Genomic DNA, 14,473 nt, shown 5'->3' on the forward strand with positions numbered 1-14,473 from the left:
ATATTAATCTTATCAATTTAGTGTTTTAATTATAAAACTCCTGAAGGAGTAAATGGAATGTGTGTGAAGAAACCATTAGCATAAAATATATGATCTAGTAATACCTATTTTAAACTTCAAACTCCATTGGGAACGTAAGTAAACACTTTTTAAAAAATATTTATTTTTTAGTTTTAGGTGGATACAATATCTTTATTGTATTTTTATGTGGTGCTGAGGATCAAATCCAGTGCCTCACAGGTGCTAGGCAAGCATTCTTGAGCTACAACCCCAGCCCTAGTAAACACTTTTAAATTGCATTTACATATAATATGTACATGAGCTCATCTTCATGTCAGGTATAATCAAAGACAAGTGTACTGTAGATCACCTCTGGTTAACTATGTTTCACTCACAGATCCATTCTGAATTTTAGAGAGTGGGCTACATAATTTTGTACTTTATTTTTGTGCCTTGCAATTAAATAATTTTGCCATCTTGAATTTATACAGTATATTTGGGCATTTTTAACTGCCATCGACCTTATTTATACTCGAGTAGAAAACATAAAGCAAAACTAGAGTAAAAATTTTAAAGTTAGATAAATGTGATTTCCCTCAGATTAAGTATCCTTATCACTTTTGAAAGTGAAAGAATCTTAGAAAATACTTTCATTCAATGAATTCCACTATGACTACTATGTTTCTTGATATTTATCACCTAAATATTTCAGAATTTTAGAATTTCAAAAATGTTAATTAGTATAATGAAAGTTCTAATATCACATACATCTTTTAAGTATTTATCAAAATAACAGACTCCTGCTGAATTTATTTATTTGACCTTCTTTACATTGGGAGTCACATGTAAAAAGAAAATAAAATTTATCACTAAAAAGTCATAAACACATATACATAAATAAATAAATAAATAAATAAATCGAAATTCACGAAATATGATCTTCAGAGATGGACGACCTACAGTAGAATGCTGATATTTAGGAAATGCACTTAATGCAGCAGCTGGACCCTATATCCCCAGTGCAGGGCCAACCTCTGGTCTTTACAAAGACATGAAAAATGAAAGATGCCATCGTTAGTGCAATATAAAATCCTACAGTGATGAGATTTCAGATTCAGCAAACAGCACTTCAATCTGTTTATGTTAAGACACAAATGCATTAAGAACATCTAATATTGCAAGAAGAAGGTCATCAAGTCTCTCTGAAAAATTTACCTGAAATAAATATTACAGAAATCAGAAAACTGTATAAACTATCTTCATAAAAATGCAGTATGTTAGAGTTGTTTGCAATAATAACATAAGCTTATTTTATACAACATCAAAATATTTTTAAATGTTCAGTATTCCTTTTAATAAAACATTAATTTTCTTGATTATAAAAGAAATGATCTGGCTGGGGTTGTGGCTCAGAGGTAGAGTGCTCGCCTAGCATGCGTGAGGCACTGGGTTCGATCCTCAGCACCATATAAAGTAAAAAATAAAGACACTGTGTCCACCTATAATTAAAAATAAATAAATAAATATTTTTTAAAAAGAAATGATCATTGTAAAAACAAAATTTTTAAAAAGAACAGTAATAAAAAAGAAAACCCTAATAACATCACTTTTAATATTTTAAAACACAACTGATTTTACTATTTAAAATTAAATTACGAATCTTTTAAATTTTAGAGCAATGCTAATAATGTATAAAACTTTTGTTTATTAAAAATACTGAAAAAGGAATACATTCTTTCATTTCTAGTCAATTTGTTTTCCTTAATATCTATACAACTGAAAAATCTACCTGATTTTCTCTATACAACTGGTTATATAATATGCCTTTTTCTATATATTCTTCTTAATCCTAAAACATAGCTCTCTTTGGGAAAAAGAGCACCCACTAGAACTTACACAGCATTGGCTCACCAGTGTTACGGTGTACCAGGAGAGCCCTACCTGAACAGAAGCAATGCTGTGCTCAGAATGTTACCTTTAAAAAAAAAAAAAAAAAAAAAAACACAATCTACTTTACTCAAACTAAAGTTACAAAGGAAGTATATCAATGTTTAAACTGAAACTCTTACATTACTCTTAAATGTATCCAGTGGAATTTAAATGTGATATAGATTGGATACCCATCATTATTCATTTAAAAAAACTAGCCTCAAGCTCCTAGAATGTTACCTTAGCAGATTCCCTACAACTTGATTTTTCTCATTGCTTATAAAGTTGGATGGTTTCACAATTAATGATTAGTTAGCTTGGGAAGGGGGGAGGGCACAGGGGAACCACAGAAAATCCCTTTAAGAAAATAATTTTATTTATTTTTGAACTCATATGATTTGTGGTATCTGTAAAGCAAACTGACTTATTAATCATTGTTTGTTCCAGGTAATTTATATATGAAAATAGTTCAAATTCCATTTTTAAAAGTGAGGAAAATTACACTGCAAAAACAAATGGTAAGACATACTTGGGCAATCCTTTTCTATTATTAGCACCATAATGGAAAAAAGAATGTTCAAGCATATTTAATACAGCAGTGTAAGGAGGTAGGTAGACCACAGAATCATACCTATCTCATCCTAACATCTGCTTGTTATGTATCTAATTTCAAATAAAATCTCCATCACTAAATTCTGAGAAATTCGCTTTCAAAAATTGTGAAAGTTTTTTTTTTTTTTTATTTAAAAACATCTGAGTTTAACCCCAAATCCGAATTTACACAAATTTGGTAGGAAAAAAAAATGTTATCTAAGAAAACCCTAAATCCTCAATGGATTGATTCTATTTAACTTGGAATTAGATATCTTTTAAGTTGTGATGTTAATAAATATGTACCCACAAAGATAATAAAAATGCAGTTACCACATTCTGAAGAGTTTCTGTGTATAGGGCACCATGCTGAGCACATGGACCACAAATCTCATTCAATCCTCAAATTCAGCTGAACAGGGAGAGTAAGTCTCTGGCTTTATCCACAAAAAACTGGGGTTTTGGAACATTCACTCTCCTACCTAAGGCCAACTGGCCTACAAGGGACAGGATTTCAGCTCAGATTTCATATACCTATAGGTTATAAAGCCTTTCAACACTGTATAATTTTAGAAACTACACAAACAACAGAAAGCCGAGTTGATAAAATACAGCATTATTTTTGACTGTCATTTATAACCAAACTGGGTAATTACTACAGAATAGAAAAATGGTTATGCTTCATATTCTTAAAACATATTAATCTAAAATTGTAGTAGTTTCAAAATGAGTATTATCTTATTATGTGAATGTGCATTAAAACATGTCAAGAGGAAGGTGAGTCACTTTCCCTGAAGTTGTTACATGCATCCCTGTAATACATGAAGAACCTGAACCAGCACTTGCCTGATTCTGTCTCGTTCAGGCTGATAAAGGCTTTCTTTCCTACTCTTCTCCATCAAAAATTTTTTTTCAAAAAGAAATTCAGAGAGATTTGAAAAAGCTACTCAAGGAAAACTTAACAAAAATGAACAAGAGTAATATCAAGGACATTCCAGGCCCAAAGTTTCAGTTTAATCACAGATTAAGCTGGTGAGTTTGGGCTTATCAGATTGCTGTTAATAAAAGAAATTTACCAGATCAAAGAAAAAGGTATCAACAAGCAAAGAGTTCAAGCAAAAGACTTAGAGTGAGAAAAAAATAAATAAAACTCAGGGAAATGTTGTAGGTAAAAATTACAGACAGAGGTTTGTATAAACTATCTGAAAAGAAGGCAACAGTGCATAGTGAAAGCCTGGCCCCATCTAGCTGAGCGTGCAGGAACCTCTGTCACTGACTCAACTGATTAATCTTGCAAGGTGAATCCCTTTTCTATAGTTTCCTCATCCGATGAGTGGTACAGATGAAACTACCATCTCAGAGGGCTACAGTGATAACTGACTATTATAATATATGTAAAACTTAACACTAAGTCTATCACACAATTGTTGTTAATCATTAATAGGAAAAGTCAGAAGAGGAAAATGTAATACACATAGCTTTAGACTTTCTACGCAGAGCATCTACTGGGTCTTTTCTAACTATACTAACACTCTAAAGGAATCAAAATTTGATTCCCAAATAATATGTATAATATTGATACTTTTAGTTACAGATATCTGAAAAGTTGGCAGCACTAGGTTTCCTTGAACTTTACATCTTCCTTGAACAGGTCTGAATTTACAAGGTGCGCTCCAAGTTATCCAAGATACCACTGGCAAAGACAAAAATAAACCCCAGCTATAAAAGTGTAAAACAGAATTTGCTTTCCAAACAAGCAGACTTCTGTTCCTATTCAGTGTTTCATTAAACTGAAGCAAAGTCTGATTTTGATATATAGAATACTATTTTATTATTTATTTTAAATCTTTCTTACATGTTTAAAAAATATACAGGGGTTCAGAATGACCTCAATAAAATGACGGCATTTCTACTGAAGAACCTCTGAAGTCAGACCACCACTATGCAAACATGGTTGGCTTCTAAGTTGAGGAGTCATAGGCACATTTCATTAAATGCATTTTATAAAACAAAGAAATCATAAATGCTGAGAAGAAAAATACTCAGTAGTTTGATATAAATTTTCAAACATTTTCCAGTCAGGAAACTTAAGGTAAAAAAGTAAGATATAGATGTTCTACTGCTCACACCTCTTTCACCACTCATTCCCCAAAAGCCACCTTGCTGCATCTAAACACCTGACAAATGTACTAGTCAATCTCAGGTAGCACACTAAAAAATAAGTTGCTCTCTGCATCTGAAAACAGATCATTACAAAATAAAATCCTGATAGCTCTTTCCTGTGTCTGATAATTAAGTACATTATAGTCTCAGCAGCACTAAGAATGCAGCTTCATCTAATATAAATATCTAAACAACTACACAAAAGTATTTTCTTTTTAAAATAAGTTTTTGTATATACTTTTTCAACGTTGACATCTTAAAACAACATTGATCTATGTACTGTGCTAAGAAAACATTAGGCACATATCACATAATATAATTTACATTTTCTTTGTTGTAAAAAAATACAGTTTGTGCAAATACATATCACACAAATGATTACTGGGCACAACAGTAAGCTGATGTAGACCTAACACACAAAAAAAATTAATGCTTTAAAAAAAAGGACATTCCAAATAGCATTAAGAGTGATACATCACTATAGGGTGAGTATTGGCATTTGCATTAGACTTACTCGTGGGTTTTCTTAAGAAAAACAAAGCTTCACCAGCAGGGAAGACAGCACATTAGGCACATGAACTAACTTCAAAAAAAACAGAAAAAACTGTTTCCAAAATCTGTTGAAAATATTTAACACAATCTCCCAAACAAGCTACTAGATTGCTTTGTTGGAAGGAATAAATTATTTACCATTATGATTGCTTTATACAGTAGAGTCTTTCATTAATTAAGATACTTCTGGAGTAAAGTACCACAGAAATCAGATGAAGAAAAATGGAAAGGGAGAGAAAATTATACATACATAAATATTTTAAACATATATGGTGCTACTACTAGGAAAAGTGGGGGAGCAAATGTCATTTTACCCAGAAGAAACAAAAAATACCATTTCTTTTGTTTGTGGCAGAAAAATCTGTGCTGCAGAGAAGACTGTGAAAGCATAAACAAAGGGCTGTGTGGAAAAAAAATAAAATAGGCTTACTGTGCATCCTCCATAAAGAAACCACTATGATTCTAGATTCATGTGTTTAAAAGTATAGTTGGATGCTATACTTGGCCATGTATATAATATGTGTCATTTTTCTGTAAAGGGCAATTTATGCAAATAATAACTTCCACAAACACAAAAAGTGAAAGACATGTAAAGAGACACAATGAGAGACAAACAGAGAAACAGACGCTGAGGGGCTTGCCCATGTCCTGAAAATTTGAGATCCTTCCTTTATCTACAATGCTAAAGTTTCCCCATTACTGAATATTTATATTCACAGGCTATAATTCTCTCATGAATTACCCCCTACACATGCTTTCCTTTAGTTCTTTTCCCCCATGAAATTGTGGGGAGGGATCTGCAATCTCATTCTTCATTTCACAGTCATCCATTCAAGTAAATATTTTTCTGGTGGCAAATTTCCAGGTGAATCAAGAGTACAATCCAAAACCACTGTCAGATTCCATGTGGTTTACTGTGAGTTCTCTTCAAATGGAGCAGGAATTTGCCCGCTTCCTAGGTATGGGGTCTCGTGCTTCCTGATTCTTCACACATACACAAGATGTGCACATTGTCTCTGAAAGTCTTCGGAGGCCAAGCCGGAAAACACTGTTGGAGAGGCTATATATCACACAATTACAAAAACTATTACTTATAGCAAGCCATGTTGTTAAGAAAGACAGTGTTGGATTGTCCAAGACCCGGGAGCTTTCTAGAAGAAAGTAAATGATATAGGGGAGCCACAGCATGTAAAATACACTGGTTATCCTAAACAAAACCATGGCATAGCGACGGTCAGGGCTGTGTCCTGTCTCTCTAGAAGTATTGACTTCATGGCTGGGAAATCGGGCCCTTCTGTCATTAATCTCTTTGGTGTGCTGCCGGCAAATTTTGAAAATGTGAAAGTAAGTGAAGCAGACAACGAAGGCAGCAGGAGCATAAAGTAAACAAACAATAAAACCAGTAAAATAGGCACTGGTGAGCCAAGAGGTGGCACACCATTCAAAAATGTCACCATGGTAACCAGGTTTCCCCCAGCCAAAAAAGGAAGGCAAGAAAATTAGGCAGGAGTAGATCCAGATCAAAACAATGCAAATTCTCAGGCGACAAGGGGTGACCAGTTGATTGTAGGAAAGAGGCTTGGTTATTGCAAGATAGCGATCCACACTAATGCAAGCAAGACATGCCATCGAAACGCTTTTTAGAACTGAGATGATATATCCAAAAACCTGGCAAGTCAGTGACTCGTGGACACCTGTGGAGTAGTGCAGAAGTGAGAGAGTAGGGACCAAGCAGCTAACTCCAACGAAGAGATCAGCATATGCCATTGTCTGTATGAAATAGCTGGTAGTATAATGATGTAACAGAGGAGCACAGTGAAAGACAAAAATGACTGTTAAATTCCCAGCAATGATTAAAAATGTCAACAAGACAATAACCACTGTCTCAAGGATGCAGACATCTACCACACTGTAGTGGCCAAATCCAAGTGGGCAGGAGTGACGCTCAGACACATTCCCATTGCCACTGCTCACATTCAAGAGCCTCCATTCAGTCCACCTGGATTCATTCATGGCTTAGAATTAAGGAATCTGCAGCCCTGGCTCCAGCAAGCAGATGACCTTTCCAGCATCTGTTAAACTCTGTCCATGAATCTCAGAACAAGCCTCAGTGTTTCAATTAGAGCTGAATGTCCCAGAGAGTGCTCAGGTTTCTTCATCAGTCTTAGTTCACCAGTAATGCACCTCAGCTTTGAGGGGTAGGGAGGAGGGGAAGGTAGAAAGGTAAAAAAGAGGTCTCCGATTAGCTTCTTCCAGTGCTGCCAAGAAACTTTTTTGCAGACACAAGGCACTTCTGGAAAAAATGGATTTATTACCTTTTACTATGAAAAACTAATTCTGGAAAAAGGAAAAATGAAGAAGGAAAAAAAAAATACATCAATTGCCAAGGGAAGAAAATCTTCTGTGGGCTGTTTTTTCTCATAAGAGAAATAGTTTCTTAGGGATCAACTAGAAAGAAAGAAAAAGGAAGAATCTTATATTGTCTCATGCTTCCTGCTTCATCTGTGAAGAAAAGTGCATTCATATTTTAGATTTAAATAATTAAAATCCCACATTTGGTTGGAAAGCTAAGAAAAAGTTCACTGTGGCAAAGAATGTCCTAGGGCTCAGTTCAAGTTTGATGCTGATGGTTCAAACTTTATGATACATTTCTCTAATTGTTTTTAAAGGTAAGAAAAATAATTGTAGCAAAATTAATTTCAAGAAATACCATCTCTACATGGGCACGAAGAGCAGAATGGGGGTAACAGACTCAAGATTGCCCTATAACTCTCATGAGAAAAGAGGTATATTTCCAGTAGGGAGAATGACATATGCCTGTGAGTGATATAATAAACTTCTGAAGGTTTAATTCTGCATGCATTTTTAAAGCATTCAGATGAAAAGAGTCTTAGCCCAATTCAGTTACTGGTGCTAATAACAGCAATGTAATTTATATCTCTTCCCTTTCAAAAATAAGGTTTAAGTATATTCTGTCTACAATCTACCAGAGTTGGGTCTGAAACAGGTAAATTGTAATTCTTAATGCTGTTATTTAGCCATAAATTTCAGCATCTTTAACAAAAGATAACTTTCATTTTTTTTAATATGCCACCTTCCTTATACTGGCGCATGGTAATAAAATACATAGCTCAAAGTTTTTCTCATCTTTGCAACCATTCCTATATCTCACACATATATGAAATTTAGACAATAATAGAAACTTTCCTATGCACTGAGAGTATTTGACTAGAAATACTGTCATTGTTTATTACTTAAGTATTTCTAGTAGGCTTCACATTTTGCTATACCTTTTCTATTTCCATTAGATTATTAACACATGAAATTATTACTTAAATTAAATCTTCTGAAAGTGGAAAATTACCTTGTGTATTATATTTGCAGTTATGTAGCAGCCATATGCTAAGAAAATGCCTCTTCTATTTCTGTATTATATTTTGAGCAAGTGCTCAATTAATACTGGAGCCATTAGGTGGGCTGTGAGATAGTCTTGCTTTAAAATACCTCAAAGCATGAAGACGAGTTTAAATCCTCGAGTTTGAAATACTGAAAGGCAGGCAGGACAGAATTCATCCAAAAGGCTTCCAAGGTCATTCTGGCATCAGGCTAACATTTGCCAAAGTCTTTTCTAAAGTACAGGCATTTCAGAGAGTCTCCTATCAGTCTTTGTTGTCATAGCTTTTGAAGAAATAGCATGCACTAGAAATGAAAACATTTCCTTCAGGAAGAATACAGCAGCTTAACAAAAAGCATTCTTCTGAAAGTTATTTTCTCATGCACCGCCACATCATTCAGGGAAGTCCTTCTTCCTTTGTAAAAGCCACAGGATATTCCTTCTTGTACATTCTTAGTTTTACTTATCACAAAATAGTTCTCTTATCACAGGAATAAGGTAATGCTTCTCACCTATGCTCACTCTTACAGCTGCTAGCCTGGGCTGCTTGATTCAGAAGTCCGATTCACTGTGATGCAGTTACCAGGGTGCTGTCGGCAGATCTTCACAATCTCTCAGTATCACTGCCTCCACCTGAGCCGGAGCCCTGCTCCTCCTCCTCATCCTGAGCTGATGCAGAACTCACCATCAGAAAGGTGACTCGGTCCTCCTGCCCCAATCAACAGCACAGCCAATGGCTACTGCAGCTGAAACTGTCACTAGGTAACAGTTGCCAGGCACATGCCGGCTTATAGACTTACTCGGCAAGCTCCGATCAAGATTGACAAGAAGACAACAATGGAACTGACGGATCCTTAGAATGTGTTAATGGCACTTATGAACTTCTAGAGCTATTCTTTTTATGCCATCTGTAAGAATTATTCCCTATGAACAGGAGAGAAGAAAAACTGGCACACACCTTTAAACTCTATAGAAAAACAACCACAAGGTACTGTGACACCAAAAAGTCAGCAGTAATCTAATGCTCTTTGGCAGAAAAAACTTATTAATTATTAAAAATCAGTAAAGTCTTTGTAAACTCAAGTGATAGGACTACTAAATTTTTGCCTGTAAAATATATAGTTGTATATCCATTAGTAGAAGAAGTTAAAAACCATTTACTAATTTCTCCAATCCCCGCCACCGCCACATAAAATTGGTGAGTTTGAGGTGCAAAGCAAGCCCTGGTGGGGCTGGGGTTGTGGCTCAGCGGTTGAGCGCTCGCCTCGCACATGCAAGACCCTGGGTTCAATCCTCAGCACCACATAAAAATACATAAGTAAAATAAAGGTATTGTGTCCAACTACAACTAAAAAATAAATATTAAAAAAAGCAAGCCCTGGAACTAACAACTCTATATTAAAAACGATTTGGAGAAATACTTAGGGTCAAATATGATCTCAGAATATAAGCATTAGAAAAAATAGAAAGACTGTTTATCCCACAATTATCCTATTTGCAAAAAAAAGGTGAGGGGGTTAAACAAATTTGTCATACAGTGCTTAAGCAGCACCCAAGTTAGAAGAAGGCAAATTGAATACCTGCTCAAATATTTGACAGACATTAAAAACATTTTCATTTATTTTGACTTACCATAGACAACCATTCATCTGTTTTAGAAGTATTTCTCATGAGGTCAGCACCTTTCTTAAATATGGCTTAGAACATTAAAAAGAATTTAAAAATTATGTCAGGTTTAAAATAAATCAGGAAACTGAGGATGAAAAGGAAAGACACCTAATACATGCAAAAAGCATGTTTTGTGTGCCATGCACGGTGCTGTGCGTGTTCAGAGTTTACCTGTAAGAATCTTAAACCCCTCTACAGCAGGGAACCAGTCACTAACCCTCAAATGAAGAAAGTGGGCACTGGAGAAGGTTAGCATCACTAGCCCAGGGGACAGTCGGGCAACAGACAAAACAGATGAAACCGCCATTCTTAGCTATACAGATCTACCCTCCCCTCCCCTGTCTACTGGTGACTACCAGTCAGGAAGTGTCCAAAATTTCCTCAGACTCTACAAAAAATATTTCTAAGGTACAACTGCCTTGTAGGAAGACTGCCACTGTTAAAACCTTTATGGATTTAGGTGAACTATAGAATATAAGTGCATTTCTCATTACCAGAAATATTTAAAGACAAGTTAGAACAGCAATCTTTGAATAAATATTATATTTAGGTTTGAAAGTAAATATTTAAATTTAACACAAAAAAGCTAGAAAGTCTTATTTTACAGTGAAGCATTTTGATTTTAAGAGATACCCAACTGCACTAAAATCAAACAAAATCAGATCTAAAATTCCCTAGTACAACAATAAATATGCAAAATGAAGTTACATTTGATAAATAAATATTCATGAATGTAGCTAGGTTCCACATTCCATATAAAGAAAAGTCAAAATATGAATCTTTACAACAAAACAATTAGAAATCAAATGTTAATTACTATAGTTACCAAAATTTAGACAAATTATTAAAAGTATAGACTTACACATTTTAAAAATAGTTTTAAAGTGTAATATTTCTAAAATTAGAGAAATGGCAAAAAACTAAATAAGATTTAAATATAAATTTAAATAAGGGAAATTCAAATATTAGATTGCTTTAGTTTGACACTTATTTTTTAAAAATCACTGGCAAGTATGTGAACATAAAAACACTGGAAATAATCCATAATTGTACATGCTTCCGAAGATACCTGATAATGTGAGGCAAAGTCTAAGAAGCAGTGACTCTGACATTGCACACATTTTTTTATCCTTCCACTTCCTAAAAAAATGGATAAGTAAATACAAGAGTTTCAGTAGGACTCACACAGTAATTTCCTGTTTTTAGCGACTGACTCTATTGGCCCCTTCCTCTTCTTTTCTATCTTCAGATCTGGTTATAATAGGAACTAATCATGACAAAAAGCATTAATATCATATGTTCACATAGCTCAGTACATACAGCATCCTTTGTTTTCAACATTAGGCACCATTCTCTTCATTTAAGGGGTCATTAAATGTTTTACTAGCACCATTCTTGTTATAATCACCATCAACTTCCTCCCTCTCCTTTCAACTAATGAACGCTAATCAGGAAATATCTGAGAGGACTCATTATTTAGGATTACTTTACAATTACATCTAACAGCTAAAACTGTGTAACTGTAGATGACACAGCACAAGCATCTGATTTTTTAAATTTAAGCCTTCAATATGTTTAATATATTATTTAACATATATTATTATTTCATATTAAACATTCAGTCAATTCAAGCAACTACTCAATAGAACCCAGAGAGCAAAGCAAGAGAGGGATACTAGCTATTAATGACAAATAGGATAAGCAGTAGGCAGTGACTACCAAAGGGAGCTATATAAGCAATGCAGTATCCCAGAAGGTGAACAGATAGTGACTAAAGTAAACACCGTTGTCTTCTGATGAATTCTAGAAGACACAAAAGGTATGTGCACGGAGACTGCATTTCTCCAACCTTCGCTCTTGTTAATTTTTATCCATCGCCACTGTCACTCCCCTCTGCAAGCTTGCCTCATCTTGTGCTTAGGCAACTGCAGTGACTTCCAGTCTGGTCTTTCTGCATTGTTTATGGCTTTTCTTCAATCCATTATCCACTAAACAGACATGATATTCTTTCCAAAATGCAAAACCAATCATGTCACTTCCCTGTGTTAAAATGTTTCAGGGTTTTTATGCTGTTCTTAGACAAAGTGTTAACAGGTCCTATACAAACTGGGCTCCACATTAACTATCTAGTCTCATTTCTCATTTGCAAACCACATTTCCCTCACTCCTAATCCTACATAGCCTGGCTATATCCCCATTGCTTCAGGATATTTCTATCTTGCTATATTATCTCATTTCTTTCATTTGATTTAGATACAATCTTTTGAGCTCTAATTTCTCCGGGAAACCTTCCTTGGGTTCACAGAGGGTATCAGACCATATTTCACATTTATCATAGTTTATAATTGTTTACTTTATTCAGTTTTGTTTTCTTGGCTAGACTTCAAGCCTCATGAGGGGAGAAAACATCTATTTTGTTTACCATTAGATCTTAAGTGCCCACACTATAGTACTAGGCACAGAAAGGGAACAAAACAAACAAATGTTTAACTTAACTTTAATATATAGAGCATAATATAAAAATGCTTTGTAAAATATATGAGAGGACTGAAAGAGTTGTAACCAGTTTTTGTGAAGCTCAGAATAAACAAAGTTCCTTGTAATCTGTTGTATGAAATACAAGCTTCACAACAAAAAGCTAAAAAATATATGATTCATTACAAAGGGGAAAATCAACCTCCTAATACATTCAAATTAAGAGCAATATTAGTCATCTACACCTCTATCAAAATCCAATTCTATATGAACCTTTGACTAGTACTTTGAAAAACAATAATGGTTGGAATGCTGGAAAATGCATTTTTAAACACATTATCAAATATAGTTGGGAGTAGCATAGTCTAAGTACTAGAAGATAAATAAACCCTCTGAAGTGATATACATCACAAATCATATTTATGTAGTAACCTCTCAAGGGCAAAACCAAGTTTATATTATTAACTTCATTTCATTATGACTAAAGTAATTGGTATTTAAAAATATTTTTAAAAAATTTAAGTTAATGGTAGTACAGAAAGAAAATGCCTTAACCTGATAAAGATACTGTAAGGGAAAACCTATATCTAGTATGATATGAAAGATTAAATGCTTTTCCCCAAAGAATGGGAAGAAGGCACAGATGTATGCTCTCACCCCTTCTATGCACCTTGTACTATGGGTCCCAGCCAGTCAAGAAAAAAGAAACACAAGGCAATAAAGAAAAGGCAAACATGCCTGTCTACACATGAAATACTGGGGCTGAGAAGCAGCTTGATGGTAGGGTGCCCGCATGCTAGACCGGTGTCAAAATAAAATATTTTTAAGAAAGGGATAGGGGATATAGCTCAGTTGGAAGAGTGCTTCCCTCGCATGCACAAAATCCTGGGATCAATCCCCAGCACCACACAAAAGGGGGGAGGCACGGCTGGGGATGTGACTCAGTGGCTTAGTGTCCATGCGTTCAATCCCCAGTACTAAAAAGAAAAAATTAAACTAAGGAGTGAACAAGTAAATTTTGTTGGAATACATGGTAAATATATTAAAATCTTTCATTTCTATATACTAAACAAAAAACAGCAAGTGATATTATAAAACAAAAAAAGCCATTTATAATAGCCTCAAGAGATAGAAAATAGAAATAAACAAAAAAAGTATGTAAGACCTCTACTCTAAAAGTTATAAAATGTCACTAAGGCAAAGTAAAAAGTCCTAAGCAAATGGAGAGGTATCCCATCTTGATGAAATGGAAGACTCAATATTGTTAAGAATGTCAGTTTTCCCCAAATTTAAGTATATATTTCTTGCTATTTCAATTAAAATCCAAACAGGGTTTTTTTTTCTCAAAATAAGAAGCAGTTGGTTATCAAATGTATATGTACACAAAAAGAATCTAGAATGGCTAAAACAATCTTGAGAAAGAAAAGAAAAAACAAAGTGGGAAGACTGGCACAACCTTTAAGACTCACTATAAAGCCATAGTAGTCAAGACTGGCATAAAACATCAGTGAAAAGAACACTGAAAAGAATAACGGGTCCAAAAATAAACCCTCAATTATATGGTCAACTGAATTTCAATAAAAACCCTAAAACAAGTCAAGGGGAAAGGAAAATCTTTTCAGTAAATGGCACTTAGAAAAATCCAGAAATGGTACTTAGAAAAATGGTATCCACAGATGCAGTTTTTTGGTCTCATTTGAA

General features: G+C 34.4%; 2 protein-coding genes across 5 annotated transcripts in view; both read right to left on the reverse strand.

Moving 5' to 3' along the window:
• The window catches only part of Rabgap1l (RAB GTPase activating protein 1 like), a 612,968-nt gene that overhangs the window by 377,841 nt on the left and 220,654 nt on the right, over nt 1-14,473 (reverse strand). The window lies entirely within an intron of this gene.
• Gpr52 (G protein-coupled receptor 52) lies at nt 6,163-7,248 on the reverse strand. Its single transcript, XM_076832247.2, has one exon. The coding sequence runs from the start codon at nt 7,246-7,248 to the stop codon at nt 6,163-6,165; it is 1,086 nt and encodes a 361-aa protein (XP_076688362.1).

This window comes from Callospermophilus lateralis, chromosome 13 (genome assembly GCF_048772815.1).
Source record: "Callospermophilus lateralis isolate mCalLat2 chromosome 13, mCalLat2.hap1, whole genome shotgun sequence".
NCBI lineage: Eukaryota > Metazoa > Chordata > Mammalia > Rodentia > Sciuridae > Callospermophilus > Callospermophilus lateralis.

What these genes read in the sequence shown, in the direction of transcription:
- Gpr52 (XM_076832247.2), bottom strand. Translation starts at nt 7,248, where the DNA reads ATGAATGAATCCAGGTGGACTGAATGGAGGCTCTTGAATGTGAGCAGT.